General features: G+C 42.6%; 1 protein-coding gene across 3 annotated transcripts in view; it reads left to right on the top strand.

Moving 5' to 3' along the window:
- ATP11C (ATPase phospholipid transporting 11C) overlaps positions 1–21,266 on the top strand; it is a 113,946-nt gene extending 92,680 nt beyond the window's left edge. For 2 of the 3 annotated variants that reach the window (XM_045030413.1, XM_045030412.1), the window contains exons 25-29: positions 2,536–2,671; positions 4,071–4,136; positions 5,175–5,278; positions 7,874–8,027; positions 17,440–21,266. In XM_045030413.1, the coding sequence (XP_044886348.1) occupies positions 2,536–2,671; positions 4,071–4,136; positions 5,175–5,278; positions 7,874–8,027; positions 17,440–17,580 (601 nt within the window). In that variant the 3' untranslated portion in view covers positions 17,581–21,266. Of the gene's footprint in view, positions 1–2,535; positions 2,672–4,070; positions 4,137–5,174; positions 5,279–7,873; positions 8,028–14,593; positions 14,699–17,439 lie in introns of all 3 variants that reach the window. The other variant, XM_045030414.1, reaches the window with a different exon arrangement.
- Positions 21,267–21,650: the final 384 nt, after the last annotated feature.

Raw genomic sequence — 21,650 nt, 5'->3', positions numbered from 1 at the left:
ACAAAGAGATGCATATTTCTGAGAGTCTAGCATGCAGGGAGCTAGAGCCTTAGTTGGGGTAAATTTATTCCCCATCCTCTCCATGTCTCCCTAGACTTCCCCCAACAAGGCTTTAATCAGCACTTCAAGTACTAAAAGCTGAAGACTCTGCTGTGCTATCAGTAGTCCCACAGCAGCTTTCAGGAACAGCGTATAAACATTGCTAGGGGAAAGTGCTGGTTAATAGAAGTCTCTCTTTCCTGGGGGGGTTCCTTAGTAAAGGCTATCAGAGAGCATATGGTTTTTCATGGGAAACCAAATGCATAGATTCTCCAATCTTCTCTCCCGCCCCATCAGCCGCTGGTGTGTACACACACACCTGGCACAATCCCTTTATCACCAGCTGAAGGAGGCACTTTTTTCCCGGACTCTCTTATTAATATACCAGCAGCACACAACTGATCCCAGGTTTCCTGTTGCCCATGCCCACAAGTAAACTGTAGAGATTACCATCCGCATTTAGAGCACCAGCAGGGTTGCTCCATTCTTTTCTGTTTGGGTTCTTACACTGTGTCTATCACTGTGGTACTGGTGCACCTTCCTGTAGTGCATTAAGCTGTATGGCTGGCATCTGTCATGGTGGCAGCGACCTGTTCGAGCCAAGAGCCCTGGGCCAGAGAGCAGCCAGCTATCACTATTCACCAGGCACTAGTGTGGAGTCAGAGTGTAATCTGCCTTAGAGCTCAAAAAGGTAGCATATGCAGTGGACTTTGCCTGCTTTTGAAATGGGCACTCAAACGTCCTCTGCTACCCTCCTTCCATTTGGCAAAAGACCACGGCATGTTTTTAGACCCTTGCTGAATCCTGTGTAGCAAATGCACTCACCTGGCTGGCTAGAGAATGGTGAGAATACAAAGGGAGGCGAGCCTAGGAAAAACAAATGAATTTTACAAGACGCTGGCTCTAATCTGAATCCTCGTGACTTTGCATGTGTGGCTGACTGCAAAGTGACTGCAGTGCAACTGGTGTAGACAATGCCGAGTTGCTGCTCTGCAGAGCTTGAATTTTGAGCCACTATAAAAGTCCTGCGAATGAAAAAGCGCTGCGGGATGTAAATGCAAAGACAAAATAAAACATGCAGGAAAGATCTGATGATTTCCTGACCCCCCAAGTGTTAGCCCTGTTATGATACGACCTTCTCTCAGAAGCACACATTACAGAACGTCTTCCTCCTTCGGCTTATTATAGCATTGCCTTTGCCACATCATAATTGGACTTAAGTAAGCCTCTGTATTATAAACTATAATTATAGTTCAGTGCCACAGCTGTTTGCAGAATCCGGCCTGCTGGAAATTGAAGTAATACATTGTTACTTATGGGGGGGGGAGGTTGCTGTTTTTCACTTAGATGTTGTCTCTGCCTCTCCCCCCCGTACCTCCCAACTCTAGCTAACCCCCCAAATCCCAGCAATAATAATGATAAAATAAAAAGACTATAAAAGCTTCTCCTGAATGGGGGGTATATACTTCCTAGAGATTTTGGGAGAACCTGCTTTTTTCTGCCCAGCCACTGTTACTTATAGATGGCCGTAATCAAAGCCTGCAGTGCTTGGTATCTCTCCATTCCTCTAGTATATGTGCATTGTTCTGGGATCCTTTGGAAATGGACAGAAGAAGCAAAGGTTTCAGAGTAGCAGCCCTGTTAGTCTGTATCCGCAAAAAGAACAGGAGTACTTGTGGCACCTTAGAGACTAACACATTTATTTCAGCATGAGCTTTCGTGAGCTGTAGCTTGTTAGTCTCTAAGGTGCCACAAGTACTCCTGTTCTTTTTTTAGAAGAAACAAAAGAAACTGGTACACTGAGAGATTCCACCAGAGGGAGCTCATTTCTACAACCACATCAGCAGAGCCTTCTGTGAAAGTGTTCCAGAGCCTGCAACCACTGTTGTTTAAGTGCCAGATCTTGTATCTAAATTAACCCCGCCTCAAAAAATCCAACAAATTCCCCCTATATTCATGTACATTTTGCATACAATTCAGCAGGTTACTGTCAGCCCGAGCATTTTCCTCAACAAAGGAAAGGCGCTAGCTCCACAATATCTAGGATTAATGTTTCCGAACTTGAAGAAATTTACCTTTTGAAAAATACAGGTTAGGCAGAAGCAAATGGAGAAGGGCTAGCAGTTAATTTGGTCATGTCAGTGACTCCTTCATTACTGTCCTCTTTTAAAATTGAGCTGCTGGAATTTACAGGTGCTAAGTTGTGTAGTAGTTTTGTAACACAGCAATAGAATAATAGTGCAACCCGCTGTCTTCTGTTTGGACTGCGTCAGGTTACGTCTCCAGAAGTGAAAGGAGAATGCATTCATATGCTGAGCCACAGCGGTCATAGATTTCTCACGTCGTTTGTGCTCTCTCCCTATAGCGAGAGACTTGCTTTTGTGTCGCACAAATCTCGCCACCAAAATGAAGGGCCTGATTCAAACCCTGTTGAAGTCAGTGGAAAGACTCTGAAAAAGTGAAAGTGATTTTTCTTGTCACTCTGTTTCTTGACAGGAAAATTTCTGATAATGCCATGTTACAATGGAAGCCTTTCTTATACTGGACCTTTCTAGGCGCCTTTGAAGGACTTGTGTTTTTCTTTGGAGTTTACTTTCTTTTTCAAAATTCATCATTAGAAGATAATGGAAAGGTAAATAAATAAATAAATAAATAAACCCGTTGAGTATATTAGTGTGTGTTTCTGTACACTTTGTATAATATGTGTATGTATCAGTCAGTGAAATGTGTCTAGAGTCTTGTCTTATGATGTAGTCACGAGTTCCCTTAGTAGAGCAGGAATAATTTGAGTTCTGTAAACCAAATTAGGAAAGATTTCTTTAATTCTCTGTATGTGAAGCCTTTTCCAGCTTGCCATGTAAACAATTTGAGAAATGGTTATGCTGTCTAGGTAGAACGACCCCATATACAAATGTGATTGCAGTCAAAACCATGAGACCATCTCCTACCTTAGGCTTCACGCACAACTTTTACGGGGCGTTCTGTGTGCAGAATGATAGCAGGATGAGGCCCGCCACCTTCAAACCTTCTAGTTTGTAGTGAAACTTAACCTGTCCAAATGAGCTCTTTCAAAAGTTGATATTCGGAGAGAAGCTGTTGAAATGTGGGTTGATTTCCTGTAGGTATAAAACACGTATGCATAGAATTTTTGGAAAAGTTTTTTATAAGCTCCATTTTATAACACAGTTAACCCACTGTACTGTCATTACAACACCCTTATGTACTTCAAGGGTGACTTTCTGTAATCATTCTGGTTCTATTCAAGTGAATTTGTTTTGCACTAGTATGCTATGTAAATGATTTGAGCGTCTGAGTGACACTCTGAAAACGAGCTATGTGGCTATGTCTTGTTTTGTAACTACTTAGGACTGTAAGGACTGCTACCAGCAATTAATCATAATATCCATGTATGTTTGATTGAATCCTTTTTCGCTCCTATTAACTTTAATTTTTTTGCATTTTTTAAAACTTTTGCATTTCACTTTCTGTTTTAATGTATGCATCCAGATCTTGACAGCCTGTGGTAAGCATCTGTCCCATTCATTGCCGTCATTTGGATAAATATGCAGTATCTGCTTTTCTTTGTTGTGCGTAGTCACTAGTATCTGCAAACAAGCAAACTCAGACTAATCTAGTTTGAAAATATCAACCAGTATGTTCAGCAAATGGAACAAAGTTACACAAAAAGTGCAGCTACTGTGATGCTTTCCATGTTATAAGAAAGCACAAACTGAGGAAATCGCCTAAATCCAGGTGCTCCAAGTGACTTACATTCTTGATAAACGTGGCTGTCGGTAGAAGATTGTTACTGTCACAACAAGTTAATTGTTTGTATGGTACTGCATGGCATTAGGAGTATTGTAATGGGCAGCAAGCTTTACAAGAGCATTTGCTGGTGCATATCTTTGTATAGTTGACTCTAAAATAAGTCACTCCATTGAATTTTACCCACTGTAGTTACTAATTGTGTAGTTTGTGTTGTTTTTCCAACAAGACAAAGAGATACATGTGGCGATTACCGTGTTTTTCAGGTTTTTGGGAACTGGACGTTTGGAACTATTGTTTTTACTGTATTAGTGTTCACCGTCACTCTGAAGGTTAGAACTTTCCTTTATTTTCAATATGCCATTGAAAGATTATAGCAGAAATAAATTGTGTGTACTGTAGTGTAAAATTATACACTTTATGCTATAATGTATCAGTGACATTTGTTTCCTGTAGGGTTTTGGATCTTTGATCCTTATGTGTATTTAAAATGTCCATAATTTCTTTACTGTACAATGTATCTCACACAACTGATAGTCTCATCTAGATTTTTCGTGTGTGGATGGTGGTCTCTCCCCTAGTACTGGTGAATTTGTTCTGTTGCCTTTTCTTCTCTACCTTCACCTCTTGGGTTTTCAGCTCAGGAATGGAGAGAGAGAGATAACCGAAATTTTTTCTTTACCCAGTCTTGGCGCCAGTACTTTTCAATGAGTTGGAGCTCTGTCATAAAAATACACTTGCCAAGTCATAATAATTTAATAATTTGCATTGCAGTAGAGCTCAAAGGCCTTACCAAGGATCCAGGGTGTGGTGAGCTGTGTGTCTATACAGCCTACGTTGGCAAAGGGTCAGCCTTTGTTCCCTTGTAGTGGTTAGATTATGTATAGAGTCTGCTACTGCCTGCTGGTCCGTTACCTCAAGCAGGAGAGCATCATGTTGTTAGATCCAGCGGTCCCTGGTTTGTTCCCCACAGGCATCATTACAAATTCAAGAACATAAGATGCAGCCCCTTCACCAAAGACCTTACAAAAGTTGTCTGACCCATCGTTCAGAATAGCAAGTGAAGCGTGTGGGAAGAATATACTCACAACACGGTCATTTCCCAGATGGAGTATTGAGTGGTGTCAGGCTTTTTCAGTGAAGCCTTTCAGTGATGACTTAAAGCTCATCAGGGAAGGTCTTTCGTTGGTGTTGTGCCAGTATTTTCATTGTTGAACCTTTGCTAAGAGACAGTCGACTAATGAATTTAGACATCTACATGAATGGAAGGAGAATCTCTACTGCATGTGAAGGAAATTTGTGATATAAATGGCACTGGAGATACATTTTGTAACTAACGACTATTCCATTGGTTGTTTTCACCTATATAGCTCGCGTTGGATACTCGATTCTGGACCTGGATGAACCACTTCGTGATTTGGGGCTCCTTAGCCTTTTATGTCTTTTTCTCCTTCTTTTGGGGAGGAATCATTTGGCAAGTATCTTTCTTCTTTCAATGATGTTTGTCTGTAATCGTACCAGCTATCTCATTACACTGCAGTTCATGAATTTTCCACTGGAGTGTTTACTTTGCATAGCTAAATGCGGAGCTAAATACTTAGCTAAACAACCAATGCTTTAGAATTCTTGTCCTCATTTATTTCTGAGGCTTCCTTCCCATGCATCTGTCAGTTCCCCTCTGTCATCAGGGGAGGTGGAAAGATACAGTTAACCCTTTGGGGGCTTTGAGTCTCTGGACTTTCACCACTAAAAACCATCTCAGAAAGCTCTACTTGAGTCCAAGTTCAAAGTAAAATGATGTGTTTGGGATAACTTTTTCTCAATAATAGTTTCCTTAATATTAATGGTCTGTGCTTTTTACTGTGCAGACTAGACAATGTTTTGTCTTTGCTTCTTGAGGCTTGTCTACACTTACATTTTATAGCGCTCTAACTTGCTGGATCAGGGGGGTGAAAAACTCCCCTGAGCTCAGCAAGTCTGAGCGCTTTAAAGCGCTAGTGTAAACAGGCTCTGGGTGCTGGGAGCTGGCTCCCAGCACTCAGAGCTAATCCCCTCGTGGAGGTGGATTACCAGGAGGCTTGCCCACGACCACACTCGCACTTCAAAGCGCTGCCGCGGGAGCGTTCCAGTGTCGCCAGGCCCTAAGAGATGGCCTCAAAACTCATCGCTCTTCATATTTAGGGATTAAGATCATAACAAATGTTAATGACAGAGAAATAGTGAGGAGATAACATATGGGGGAAGCCTTAAAAGCAGTGAAAGCTGATGTGGTCTCCTGGAGATCAGGGTCAAATTTTCAAAAATTTCCTTTTCAAAATGATATCGGCTCGTTAGATCCTATGTTTAATTGAAAGCCAATGGACTTAGGCTCCCATGTGCCTACTTTTGAAAATGAGACTTGGGCACTTTTGAAAATTCTCTCCCTCCAATCAAAAATAAGACAGAAAATAAGGGACTAGGGATGGAAGAGAAAAACAGGCAGGAAAAATGAAAAGAGGTGACTCTCTGAAGAGTCTAATTATTACCCACACGCTGCCATTTAGTTAGGTAATTGAAAATGTCATCAAAGGGAAGCTGAAGCAAAGATGTTTTGAAAATGCATGTGACGATTGCAATGTAAGATGAAACGCTGTGTGTTTAGAAGGCAGTAATCCCTGCCTGGGGGGCATTTTCCAACAAGCAGTTGGAATAGATTCAGGATTAACTCTTTTTACATAATCCCAGAGTTTCTGGCCAGCTGCAAAAAATACCGTTCTGACACCAGCACAATCTGAATGTAACATACCTAACTAACAGAGACATGGCAGAGTGTTGCAAGGAAAGCCCGGATACAAGTATGTAGCTGAGAAGTAGACAGATACAAAAGGGACATCTAAGGCGGAAGGGGGGCAGAGTAGTAAAAACCATGAGAGCTGAGGTGCAGACAGTAGCGTAGTTGCTGAGAAGGGCCTTGGAACTGGTAGCTGAAGATGAAGGGCAGGTGATGAAGGGATTTGAAGGTGGGAGTGATGTGGTCAGAGTAACGACCTAGCAGCAGCGTTTTGGCTGGTTTGGTGGGGAGATCATGGACGCCAGCATTGCAGGAGTCAAAGAGGAAGGTGTGATACTAAATGCCTGGACAAGGGCTTCAGCTGCAGGGCGGAGAGGGAAGGGTTGCACCTAGAGTTGTGGTTTTAGGGGGAAAACAGATATGGTTAGGTGGCCTGTCTGAATGGAGCAGAGGAAGAAGTTTGAATAAGGGCTCATCTACGCAAAGATTTAGTTCATGGCAAGCTGGGCTGTGAATCTACCCCATACCAGCCTGTCCTATGCAAGCGCAATAATGAGCTTTTATCTGCTTCTCTTACAAAGAAGACTAGATCAAAGGGCACTAATGAACTGTTAATGTGCATCAGCAGGGTCTACATAGGCAGTTGGAGTGCGGGAAGCGAGGGCAGAGCAGATTCAAACCCCAGCCCTAAAACATCACATTCCAGGGACAGTGATGCGCCTGCCTATGATTGAGAGAGGACGGGGAAGCTGTGCCCTTTTGAATGTGGGTCCGCACAGGGTGGCCAGCAGGTGGCATGGGACTGTCAGAGGTGGGAGACTGTATAGCAAGGGAGATTCGGGATAATGGTGATTGACACTACATCAAGTAGGGGCGAAAGCTGATGGTCTGAGGGACACACAGCAGCAGACCAGAGAAGGAGTTGCTGATGTAGAAGTAAGAGGAGAAGAAGCAGGAGAGAATTCAAGGGTGGAGCAGAGGAGTGGGGAGTGTCTGGCTTGGAGGATGACATTGGAAAAGAGGCTCTGAGCCTTTGCTGGGAGGGAGCTGCTACGTGCTTTTAGAGCAGTTTCAGTAGATTGCGGAGCAGCCAGATGAGAGAGTAAAATAAAAGCAGCAGGAACGGGTATCTTTGCAGGCACAAGCGCTGCCCTCTTTACATGTGCAAACATCCCCCTTCCTCCTCCGTATGAAAATTTGTCCCATGAAAGTGCTAGTCACAATTTGAATCTCCCCTCGCTGGAAAACTGCAGTGGCCGATTGCATTGTCTGAGTCTGTTTGTGTCCCTTCTCTTTCAGGCCTTTCTTGAAGCAGCAACGAATGTATTTTGTATTTGCTCATATGGTGACGTCCGTATCAACCTGGCTGGCCATAGTTCTCCTTATCTTTATCAGCCTTTTCCCGGAGATTCTTCTAGTAGTTTTTAAAAATGCGAAAAGGAAAAACCATCAGGTAAGGAATGAAAGAATATACCACAACACTTCCCTTGTTTGGAAGAGGCGCTTCCGTTCTTCTAAACACCTGACAAACTTTGAGGTAGCAATGCACCATTTGCACCTAGGGAGAGGCTGCCTGCCTCTCATCGTGTCATTCCTTCATGTGCCAAAAAAGGTCAAAAAGTGTTAACCAGAGGTACTGCCCTGATCTGCGGAAGCAGATGCATCAGCAGTGCCTTTTCAGTCAGCGTTTGACGTCTGTATATAGTGTAACTGCTTCTGCTTCTAGAAAGTATATCTTGCAAATCACATTGGACTTCATTCTGCTCAGTGTCACTGCTCCAACCCCATTACAAGTCTTAAGTGACTGTCAAAACTTGCAAATTTGACCTAATCAATCATCTAAGGGGAGTTCTTAGGGATTTTGTGTTTTGGGGGATTAATGATTTTTTGATGGGTAAGATATCTTTAGTTTTTTTCATTATCTTCCTCATTCTCATCATAAGGGTGGAAAAGTGGATTTTGCACCTGAGTTGCTAAATTTTCACAGTGAATTTGCAAGGGACTTGACAGCTAGTTCAAATACACCTCAACCTCGATATAACGCAACCTGATATAACATGAATTTGGATATAATGTGGTAAGCAGTTCTCCGGGGGCAGCGCGGGGCTGCGCACTCTGGTGGGTCAAAGCAAATTCGATATAACGTGGTTTCACCTATAACACGGTAAGATTTTTTTGGCTCCCAAGGATAGCGTTATATCAAGGTAGAGGTGTACAGTCAAAAATAGCCTTTCCCCACAGTCCCTGTTACCATAGTATTGGGAAACCTCACAATCACTTATGCCTTTATTATCCTACGAGGCAGGGAAGCAGTACAAAGAATCATAGAATATTAGGGTTGGAAGAGACCTCAGGAGGTCATCTAGTCCAACCCCCTGCTCAAAGCAGGACCAATCCCCAACTAAATCATCCCAGTCCTGGCTTTGTCAAGCCGGGCCTTAAAAACCTCAAAGGAAGAAGATTCCACCACCTCCCTAGGTAACTCATTCCAGTGCTTCTCCACCTCCTAGTGAAATAGTGTTTCCTAATATCCAACCTAGGATATCCTAATATCCAACCTAGACCTCCCCCACTGCAACTTGAGACCATTGCTTCTTGTTCTGTCATCTGCCACCACTGAGAACAGCCGAGCTCCATCCTCTTTGGAACCCCCCTTTCAGATAGTGGAAGGCTGCTATCAAATCCCCCTTCACTCTTCTCTTCTGCAGACCCCAGTTCCCTCAGCCTCTCCCCATAAGTCACGTGCCCTAGCCCCCTGATCATTTTTGTTGCCTCCGCTGGACTCTCTCCAATTTGTCCACATCCCTTCTGTAGTGGGGGCCCCAAAACTGGATGCACTTCTCCAGATGTGGCCTCACCAGTGCCAAATAGAGGGGAATAATCACTTCCCTCAATCTGCTGGCAGTGCTCCTACTAATACAGCCCACTATGCCGTTGGCCTTCTTGGCAACAAGGGCTCACTGCTGACTCATATCCAGCTTCTCGTCCACTGTAATCCCCAGGTCCTGTTTTACAGCTGGGGAACTGAGATACAATGGCTGATTGACTTGACCCGAGATCACATAGGAAGTTTGTGGTGGACTGGGGATTAGAACCCAGTTTTCTAGAGTCCCAGCCTAGAGCCCTAACCACCAGACTGTCCTCTTTCTTTATCACTACCTGTCAAAAAAGACAGTGGGTTTTCCCATGCATGATGCAGTCTTTCCTGAAGGCCAGTCTCACTCTGCTAAAAGAGCGGGAGGTGTGGTGGGAGGGTCTGTTTTTAAAATAGAAATTACCTGCTGCAAGCTTTAATGGCGGTAACTGTCTTTCAATGTTGGTGACAAGCACCAGTTTACCTTGGCCTATTTCCCCAACATTGAAAGCCAGCACAGCTGTGGTTAGAAAGTGCCTGGAAGATGGTGCAAGAAGGAGCAATCAGTTGCACACCTACAAAACACGAAATGACTGCGTAGGAAGGAGTATTGCGGAAAGGGATCTGGGGATCATAAGCTAAATATGAGTCAGCAGTGTAACGCTGTTGCAAAAAAAGCAAACATCATTCTGGGATGTATTAGCCAGAGTGTTGTAAGCAAGACACAAGAAGTAATTCTTCCACTCTACTCCGCACTGATTAGGCCTCAACTGGAGTATTGTGTCCAGTTCTGGGTGCCACATTTCAGGAAAGATGTGGGCAAATTGGAGAAAGTCCAGAGAAGAGCAACAAAAATGATCAAAGGTCTAGAAAACATGACCTATGAGGGAAGATTGAAAAAATTGGGTTTGTTTAGTCTGGAAAAGAGAAGACTGAGAGGAGACATTCAAGTACATAAAAGGTTGTTACAAAGAGGAGGGAGAAGAATTGTTCTTCTTAACCTCTGAGGGTAGGACAAGAAGCAATGGGCTTAAATTGCAGCAAGGGAGGTTTTACGTTGGACATTAGGAAAAACTTCCTAACTGTCAGGGTGGTTAAGCGCTGGAATAAATTGCCTATGGAGGTTGTGGAATCTCCTTCATTGGAGATTTTAAAGAGCAGGTTGGACAAACACCTGTTAGGAATGGTTTAGATAATACTTAGTCCTGCCATGCATGCTGGGGACTGGACTAGATGACCTCTCGAGGTCCATTCAGTCCTACGATTCTATGTTAACGAAAATGAAAAGTTCGTGTTCCCTGCTATATGCTTCTCCGGTTGTTAAAAACATCTGTGCAATGTCGCAGCAGAGCTCTTAGCCCCATCCTTCTCCACCTCCACCACTTCCTCCTCCTTTACTGGCACCTGCTAATGCTCAGCTACTTTAGCCTGTCATTCTGTGTTCCTCCCATAACCAGTGAATTTCTTTTCAGATGGGGTATATTAGCAATTTAGGTTCAACGTATTGTTTGCACATCTCTAAGCAGCAGGTTATTAAGCTGTCGTTTTGTGCCATTTTGATAACGTAGTTTCTAGGTGAGGTGCGACCCGAAATGTAAAAGAATTTGAATGTAACCATTTATGTTTTAAATGACACTAAGTTTAATCGGAATTTGTGTTCAGTGAAATTGTAAAATTACTTTCAAATACTGAAGTTTAGGAAGAAGAGGTTCTTCTCATTGTGCTCTGGTATCCTGTATGACTTTATTGTAAGCTCTGTGCACTTCTTTCAGGGTAATTTTTTTTCTCTGGCCTCTGTATTTTGGCAAAAAATTGGTATTTAACTAGATATAAAAATATCGAAGACTTAAAGATGTTTCCTTAAAACACTTGCTAGATTCCCTTAGCACAGTATTGATAGTGCAATACATGTGCCTATGAAATAACAAAATCTGTGAAACCAATTATTAGTATTCAATTTTATCAGCAATGAAAACGTTTGGAATCTTTGTTATGTTTATCAGACAGGTTTCCACAGCCTACCACTTCCGGCGTAAAAGGCTGTGTTTGGTTTCCTTTATTACATTGGTTCCAAGAACACTAATGGGTCAGAACGAAAAAGAGAAACCCAGTATCTGACTCTTCTTTAAAAATCTGTCCTCATCCTGTGTTCCCTTTGATTTATAAGGGAGGCTAACCTGCTTGGTGGGTGGAAGGTAACGTCCAGTTCTTAAGACCTTGAGTCGCCATGTTAGAATTTTTCTTTTCTTATTCGGTTTATGTTTAAGACGCTAAAAATAGAACCTAATGGCGTCTAGGAAGTTAGACTAGCCAGTTTCAAAGGAAGAGAATGGTTTGCTCTCAGCAGTGGTGGTGAGGAAGTTTCCTCAAGGTGGGAGAAATGTGGCATAATGAGTGTAGTGACTGAAAAGTCACTCAGGTCTAAAACCTCATCCCATTGACTTCAGTGGGAGCAGGACTTGGATCTTGCCGGAACTTAGGCGACAGCATCTGGTAGATCAGCAGTCTGGTGCCAAGATTTCCTTCTGGGGCCACATTGGCTGGGTAGAGTTTGGGGGGGGTTCTTCCAGCTTCCCATTGTGTCCCAAAAGTTAGTCACTGAAAATGCCCAGCTGGTCTGTGCGTAAAAGGCGCGTCCTTGACCAATCTGTGGCCGGGCCGCTAGTTGATTTGGCTAAAACTTCCTCACCGGTGGTGAAATCCTGACCCCTCTGAAGTCATTGGGAGTTCTGTTGTTGACTTCTTTTGGGTGTGTCTACACTGCACTCTAAGCCTGGGACTGCAGGACCTGGACCTGTGAACTAGCTGTAGCCAAGCCTGTGCTTTAACACCCACACTGCATTGTAACCTGGGTTTACAGTTGCTGGACCCAGGTCTCACAGCTGTGCTGACACATCCATACGGCACTAGGCTGCCCTTCTGACTTGGGTCTGCAGCCTGACTTGCGTCCACACTGCAAAATGACAGAGCTTGGACCCAGATCACACCGGGACTTGGACTCTGACCCAGCTCCCTAGCCGGGTCATAGGATCTGGGTTCTGACTGCTCGCTGACTCGCGTCAGACTGCTTTGGGTGTGGATGGCAGGGGGGCTTGGTCTCAAACCTGAGTCCGGGCCCAGGCTTAGAGTGTGTAGTGTAGACGTACCCATTGGGGCCAGGATTTCATCCCTTGTGCTCACACAGACAATCAAGACACCTACCATCCAACATAGTAGTTTGGTGGTTCCCTCCTTCAGCAGGAGCAGGCTGAAGCCTCGAGCCCCGACAGCTGTGCTCCGGCTCTCGAATTGCCGAAGATTGTCATTATGTGGCTTGGAGGGCTAGTAAGTTTGGCCACCCTGGTGTGTATATACATAAAAAACACAAGATGAGCGTGTCAGGATGTTATGTTTCAAGTAGCAATACTAAAATCGTAGTCAAGAGTTTCGGACATGGGTGTCTAAAGTTAGACACCTGTGTCCGTAATGAGACGCCTAAGTAAGTGGCCTGATTTTCAAAGGTGTGAAGGAGCCGCAGCCTCCACTGATTTCAGTGGAAAATTCCAGACTAGGTCACTTATTCCAGCGTGCTGGCTAAGATTTCAAAAGCCAGTGCGTACGACTAGCAAGAGCAGTGACTGCTGTCTCTCCTTTCAAAAATGGCAGGTGAAATCCTGACCCCATCAAAATCCACGTGATTTTTGCCCTTGACTTCAGTGAAGCTGGGATTTCACCCGGAGCAGTCCCATTTTGTAACCTTTCTCTTCAGTGCACTGCTATTCGCTCGGCCTGTATTTGTCAATGTTTCTATGTGCAAGTGTTTTGAACTGCAAAATGCATTCATATTTTCTTTTGGTTTCTGCATTTCTCTCTCTCTGCTGCCATTTTCCACCTTTTGTGCTGTTGTGAACTAGGTAACGAAACGCCTTCCTTCCTCAGGAACATCCACTATCTTCATGCTCTCTCAAACTTCCAGCAATCACAGCTTTTCTTGGAATGAATAAGGTGATTTCCTTTCTTAATCAGTACAAGTTTGCTTGTGCTGCTGTTTTTTCCTTCTCTGAATGCTTAACCGCTGATAACCTGTGGTTTTTAGATCTGCTTGTGCAATAAACGGTTTTTTAAAGGTACCTTTTCATTTAAATGTATTTTCTCTACGCCTTTCCCTTTGGTGTCGCTATCCCATTATTTAAAGCTTCACAACAACTTGCTGCACATTAGCTCAGCAGTGCTTGTTGCATGCATCCTCATTATTTAATACGACCCGTAGATGTGCAGACAGACAGACGTAAAACAGGTTACACCCTCAGGGGACTTACAATCTGCATTTTGGACCAGATTGCCAGCTAGTGTAAACCGGTGCGGCTCCATGGAAATCCATGGAGTTGTGAGAAATAACACCAGTTGTGGATCTTGCCCTGTCTTTACATACCCTCTTTTCCCCCTGTAGAGCCTGTTTGAGTGCATTAGCTAAAGCTTTCTTTGAAACACGGAAACAACAATCTACTTTATTTTGATTGTTCTCCCAGTTACTTGATGTGTATGCAAACAGTCCATCTCACACTTGGCCAATTCTGTAGGCTAGCAGTGGCTTCTCAAACACATTCCTTTGGCTAACAAAACAATATTTACTCACATTACAGTAAATCATGTATTTTGCTATTCGTACAAGCTATAAAGTTTCGACAAAATAAACAAAGATTTTGTACCAGTTATGCTGAGTGCAGTTCTCAGTTGCAGCTGCTCTCTCTGGGGATGGTAAGATAGCAGAGCATTTTATGCATGTTCCTAGTTGGTTTCATTTTCACCTTGCTGTGTTTGCCACATATGTCTCAGTGTCCAAAAATACTACTACAGAGGGTGATGGATTCTTTCCCTCTCCTAGAAACTTCCAAACTTCGATGCCCGAAATTGAGCATCTAAATGAGCAGGGGTGATCTTCAGAGTTGTGACGCACACCACTCATATCCACCAAAGGTGCCTTACTCGTTGGCACTCATACTTGAAAAATTTGGCCAATATTTCCTAATCTTGGCATTTATAACCCATGTCTTGGTTAGTCTTTTTGATTATTTTAATAAAAGTTTTATTACAGAATGATTCAATAAGTCTTTTTTTATTTGTTGCACCACTGGGTAGATGAACATGTCTCATGTGCTTTAAGTATTTTTGCCTCACTATTACAGAAAAAACTGAGCAATAGGAAGGAATCTGATTCACTGTCGTCCAGACCTTCTGTCAGACCTCTTCTTTTAAGAACATTCTCAGACGAGTCTAATGTATAGTAACAGGTACCCTGTCCAAAAGAATTGGGATGGTTTTAAAGGCACAGATTAACCAAATGTTCCAAAAATCAATTAAAATATAGTTCTTATCATCTTCTCAATTGGTGGTGTGGGGCACCTGTCATTGCGAAACATAAAGGTGCAATGCTTGGCATACATTTTAATCTTGGGAGCTATCATTCAAATTTTTCAGAACCTCAGTAGATGTGTGCAGATTCTTTAGAGTTCCAAGATCCCACTGTATGCAAATGAAAATGTACAGTCTAGTTGGCATAAGCAAGTTTATTTGAGTAATATTGAAACAACTGAGACTGAACATACTGTCATTAAATTATGTTAACAGTGATCATAAAACTTTAATACTCATGTATTTGTAAAGAAATATCCAAATCCCAATGATTAAAATTATTCCATTATTGCATCTGGATCAATTCAAAGGTTATGGATTTGGTTTTTTTGTAAGTGCATGCTTTTCTGTCAGAATTAGAGAAAGAAATGTTAATGTATGTGAACAGAATTGAATCTAAACATGTAATGGAGTTGATTATATGTACAGCGCACTTGTATTTGTGTGTGTGTGTGTATACAGACATATAATTACTAGAGTACATGTTTGGCTTTTTAAATGATCATGTTTAGAATCACTCTCTATGCTTCTAGCTGTAGAAATAGATAAAAGTGCCAAATTTCATTCATGTTTAGAAGAAAAAGCTGCAGCCTTGCTACAAATGTCTTATTGTTCCTCCTAAGGTATTTGTATATAAATTTGCAAGTAAGGGAGCCATTGAGGCAAATAAATCCAAGGTTAGAAAGCCCACTTTCCCTGGTCTTTGTTAGTAAATATTTGTGTTAGTCAGGATGTCCATATTCCCAAGTATTAACCCTGCTGCTCCTTAGTGTAACTATTCTGTAGTGAAACAAGGAGGGGGTCTCATCATGAATGAAAGATTGCTTACGGATAAGTCTACCAGTGGGCTAAAAACGGAGGGTGCTGCCCATTACCCAGTGCCCTTATTAACAGAGCCCTAAGTATCGCTTAGAATAAAAATGTCACTTCCATTTAACTCGGTGATTGTTCTACTCTCCTGTACTTTAGGTGATGCTGCATGATGTTGTTTTCAAGCAGTCTGATTCGTTTGGCTCAGTTGCAGTCTTCAGTGTTTTCCTCTTTTGATAGACCACGCAGCCTGGTCAGTGTACCAGATTAAATAACTAGACCTGCAAATCGCCCACCTTCTCTGACAGGCTATAGGCTGCTCTGGGGTGGAGTTTTCAGATGTGATAGGCCTGGAGGTCTGCTGGTCTCATTGCCAGTCAGTTGGAATCCCATTGCACCCCTGAGTGCTCCACTCACCACTGCAATTCAGAGAGCGAAGTCACAGTGGCTGAATTTTGCAGAAATGTGTCACCATTTGGGGCAGTTCTCTGCACCCAGATTTTTGTTTTGCACAAAGTTCCATAGACATGGCTAGGTTTTTAAATGTCACCACGGTTTTGGGGCACAGAAAAATGCACCTATTTCCACTCCAGAAATTTTCAGAGGGAAATTCTTAGTGAAAACAGACTGTTTCCACATTCGCAGCAATCCATGAAAAACATTTGATATTTGAGTGCATCACTTTCTTGTTACAAATAATTTGCCCACCTTTGTGTGGACGCCGTGAGGCATACAGCCTCTGCAGAAGGTCTGCACTCCCCCCTCACCTAGGGGCAGCGCAGGAGCACCAAAGCAGTGATGGCAACCCTGATATTGCAGTAACTCCTGTCCCATTAGAGCACCAGTGTGTTGCAGACACCCAGCAGCCGAAGGATGGCTTCATCATCTGAGCCTCACGTTTTGCATTGTTAGTTGCTCTAAGAATCCTGTTAGCAGGATGTAGGCTACTTGGAAGCCCAGTTTCCAATCCCAGAAGACTGTGGTTGTTAGCAGCGTGGCACACAATTTTACTTTGGGGGAAGTCTTCTGGAAGCAAGGTGTTATGTGCATGTCAAATGTTTATACCTGTGGCCAGCTTCAGCCATCTGATCACTCAGATCTGACTGAGGATCTTTCCAGAGAGCAATTACCCACTTCTTCAGTAGTTAAATGCTGCAGTAATTTTTCCATCTGGGAAGCATATTTCTTCCTAAATGTTCTGCTTTCCAGGTCACATGCATACTAGCGAGTGAGTTTTCCGTGCCTTATTCTACACCTCTTGATGGATTATCATCCTCTTTCACCTCCTGTGCAACTGGAGCTATGCATTCTGTGCACGTATGTGCATTGAATGATTGAAAAACTTAAGCAGCAAGAAAAAAAAACAACTTTAAAAAAGAGAGGAACTTCCCCCTAGTCACTAAGTGCTATTAGTTGAGAAAGATCCCATCTTTCCTAGATTACAGGAGTTTCTCTTGGTAAATATTTAATTCCTGCATTAACATCAGATCAGATGTGATCAGTTCCCTTCACAAAGCAGTGTGGTGCCAGGTGCAGTTGCACTGAATTAACATGAGAATCACAGGGGAGAGCAAGTCAGAAGTTAATCCTTGACCTAATGTAGCATTTTGAAAACTGTGCAAATGCATTTGTCACACTACTCTCTCCCCTTCACTGTGAATGCAGTTTGGCATTTTTATCACTGTCTTTTTATCACCATTCCTGTTATCCTCCTAGCAAATTCTAATACTTGGCTGCCTAGAATAACACAACTATGATTTTTGGAATGTAAAGATTAAAGTAAATGACCTTTTTCCTTCTAATTTTACAGACTGTACCCTTTAATTTGCCTATGTTATTGTCCTACAAACCTATGGAGAATGGTTACACCTCTGAAATGAAGCTCGAAGATGCTGTTACTAACTTGACACAAAGATGCCATCTCAGGATACCTCAAATGCAACAACTGTAAACACTGCACCGTGTCGTGCTGCAGGACAAGACGTGGGTTTGAACTCACAGTTCTCTTTAAGATGACACATGTATTGTAAGCAGCCCTGCTGACTAAGCAGCGGAGGCACTGGCCCTCATTTTTTCAAAGTCTGAAAATGGAAAAGTCTGGGACATAAAAAGTCCATGGAATCGGGAGTGGAGAAAAGAACATCTAGAATTCCATGAAAATGGAACAATAGAAACTTTAGAGACACATGGATGCTCCTTATGCCCACTGAATAGAAGGAGGCTCCTCCATTACAGATTCATCCAACAGCAATGAATGGCCACTAAAGTCTTATTCTTTTGCCTGACCAAAGAAGTAGCACAGCCTTTCTGCTTAATCACAGTCTTGTCCAGCTCCCTTGGAAGACACTGGAAGTTGGGTTGGACCCTAAATTAGTACCACGGTCTGTTGTCTTGCACAGCTCCCGTTGCTGCTAATGAGAGCTGAAGCCAGGATGTGATCGTTAGAAAAGTTCAGCTTTCAAATCCACGCAGCAGAAATACTTGAAAATATTGAAGGACTGAGCTGCTGATGGCGTGAAATGTCCAGTGGCATCCCCTTTCCATTGCAAACAGCAGGGTTAGACTGTTAAATGTTCTGTTTATTAAAATGCAGAAGTGTGTCAGCCTGAACGTTTCTGAGGAGCCGATCAAAATATTGGAAGAGTTTTCATGGGGCAAGACTTCTTTTCCACATTACCAAATTTGATTCTGGAACAGGCGGAAGACACAATGACAAACCCTTTCCCCTTATGTACTGAAAATACACGGAATTCTTTTATTACTCATGAAAAGCTCCTTAGTCAGGAAAGAATCTTAAATAAAAGTTATGTTGTGCCAGGTTTTCAGCCAAAACTTAACTGGGCCTCTGTGGTTATGCTCACGCTCCTGTGAATGTAATTGCAGTTGTTTGGAGACCTTAAAGACCTGAGTGGCAGTCACAGTCAGGGCCTTAAGTGACCCATTGACATTGATTGTGCTTGCAAATAATACCAGATAAATCTGCAATCTTCGTTATCTGCACCAACAAAAAGGGAGGTCGGTTTTAAAAATAAGTGAATGAATACATCTGGTTCTAGGAGTATCATTTTACTTGGTTCTAAAATCAGCAGGTTTTTTTTTTAAATCTGCATATATCAAGATGTTGATGTTGATTTAATACCACGTATGCATAGCATAAAGGTAAAATGTTTGACAACCAACTTCTATTTGTTTTTTATTATGCAGGAAAACAATACTACTTTGATTATAAACAATCCTGAGTGAGCATGGATTAAGTGCAATTGGCATTTTATTTTTTTAATAATATTTTTCCACCAGGTTGACTTCCCCTTCATCCTGTATGTCCCAGGTTTCCCTGTGCCAGATAAAGCAAACAAATAAATACTTGGGATAAAAATTTTCAGAGTATGTAAGTCCCATTTTCTTAGCCTCCCAAGTCTTATTGCAGGTCAATGAGACTTAGGCTCCTAAGTCACTTGGGCACTTTTGAAAATTTTACCTTTAGGCTTTGCTTTGCTCATGCACAAAGAGACTAGAAGTTAGGGCTGGGCAGAAAATTCCCATCTCCATGAAATTTCGATGAACAACAGAAAAGAATTTTGCAAAAAATAATTTTCCATTCCCTCCCTTCAAAAAGTTTGGAAACGCTAAAACTGAAAAGGAGTTGGCACTACCGTTCTCAGAGAGCCGTGCACCTGATTTTATGCCTGCTAATAGACTTGGTTTTAAAAAACACTGACAGGTTGTTCAGTCTCTTGGCCTCTCTCCTGCTGCCTCTGAAGTTGTTGGGACATTTCCTGAGGAAAAGCTGGATCGGGCTCTCCTGCCCCCCAAGTAAGGGCAGGCAAATCCTCATCTATATATAAGCAGTCACCCCAAGCCTGCCATTCATGGAAAGCGAGGGAAAGGAGCAGAAACTGCATGCAAGAGGCCTCTGTCACCCCTGCATGTCATGACTGCTTTATGCTACTCAGCATGGGGCGGGGGGAAATGTGAGCAGGACACCCCACAGCTCCTAAGACCCAGCATGGATAGGAGAGTGGTCAGCCCCATTCACTGCACTGCACCTTACCTGGCAGTAGTGGCCACGGCGCAGCCACGCCTTGCTGAGCACAGGGGTGGGATTGCATTCCCCTTCATATTGCCTATAAGCAAGGCCCTTTTTCCTTTGGCTCACCCCATGGGACTAGAATGGAGCCTTAGGTCTTGTCTGATCACCAGTGTTGATGGCTAACGTTGTGCCTACACATTCGAGCATGAGGGGCACATCCCACCGATACACTGACAATACGGTCTGTACGCCAACTCTGATCTTTCTGCTTCTACGCACAGTTCTGTTTGCTTGTATGTTTATATAATCTTCAAAATGTGGGCACTGAAAGGCAGACTTCCAATGATCTGAGACCATTCCAAGGCTGACGCGGACCGCCTCCTTTTTGGTTTGATTTGTGTAGCATTCTACATTGTTGGGATCCAATTCCGTTCCGGCTGATGCCAGCTGAATTTTTGCTTTTGGCTTCAGTGAGAGCAGGATTGTGGTATATTCTCAGGAGTACTGATGGGGGAAGGGAGGAATAACTATCCTGCATTTTAAGAGTAAGCTTGATTGGAACCAAATTTTTCTCTTTCCATCTCCAAATAATTAAGTGAACCATTCACTGTAGACCTACATCTGACACCAAAACTGATGCGAGGATCCACAAGGGTGGGCTGGAATTAACACATAACATCTAGCAGACCAGCTGTAGAGTGTTGGAAATACAGGCTTTCTTGGGCAAGGGTCTTAGCTAGTGTATTGGTGCAGCTCCACTGAGTTCAGCAGAGCTATTCTGATGTACACCAGCTAAAGATATGACCCACCGGATTCAAAACTAGCAAACTCCAAATCTGTTGCTTCCTGAGGACCTGCGGTATAAGAGAGATCATAAGAATGAATTTTGCAATTAGGGAGGTCCTGCTGCTGAGGTCCTACCAGAGATTAGATAGCTCAGAATGGCAATAATTTGACAGTAACACAATAATACTGTGATTGTTGTTCATATCAAATACAAGTTGTATTGTTATGCCACATTTCAGTAATGAGCTAAAAGGTCAGTAGGAGCTTATAGGTGGAAAATCTTGAAGGAAACTGGTTAGTGTTTCTAACAATTCCCTGCATATTAATCACACTGATTAGTGACCCAGAAAGTTAAGAAAAGTAACTAGACTCGCTCAAAGTACTAGTGAAAAGTTTCATAAACTCAATCTATTTTTCAAAACTAATTTTTGTATGAGGATAGTATAAATTGCCAGGAATCACATACAAATTGAAATGCAAATTTGCATACCTACCTACCAGTGGAAGATATAATTAATATCACGGTTGCACCACTCATCCAACTTCTCAGCCATGGAATTTTTTTAAATAATGTAGCATATAAAAAGGTGTAAATTATACACAGTTGATGAGAAGAAACATTTTTCAGCTTCTTTTAAAAAATTGGGACTGCAAACTTACCTTTCCCCCTTCCCCACGTAAAATGCAATTTTATACATGTGTTGCTTTATATAACAGATATTGAATGTGAATGTTACCTTTTATGAATGCAATTTGCCCTTTTTCATTAACGAAACTTCTGTTTGAAGTAATCAATAAACTTTGGTATGTTCTGATTAATATTTTTGCCTCATCTGTCTCCTGGAATGCTCCTAAACCTCATTTGCAGGAGCAAGTAAATGGCTTATCATAGACGCATAAGATTCAGGTCTTAATGGAGGAGGTAACTGGGAGAGGTGTGGTCTCTTACATGTTGTACACAGTGCTTCATTCTTCACGTAGGGCCTGATCCAACCACCTTGGGAGTCAGTAGAAAAACTCCCATTATCTTCAATGGGACTGGACTGGGTCGATAGAGACGTGTAATTCTCCATGGGCAACTCCCATTGCTGTCAACAAGAATTACACACAAGGGAAGAGAGTGGTAGCTTCTACCTTCTCGGCAAATCAGACCACTTAGGCACCAAATGTGAAAATGTTGGTCCTGATGCAGAATGTTATATACT

Source organism: Mauremys mutica, chromosome 9, assembly GCF_020497125.1.
Source record: "Mauremys mutica isolate MM-2020 ecotype Southern chromosome 9, ASM2049712v1, whole genome shotgun sequence".
Taxonomy (NCBI): Eukaryota; Metazoa; Chordata; order Testudines; family Geoemydidae; genus Mauremys; species Mauremys mutica.
The sequence above is the reverse complement of the archived record's forward strand: the minus strand, read 5'-3'. Positions and strand labels throughout refer to the sequence as shown.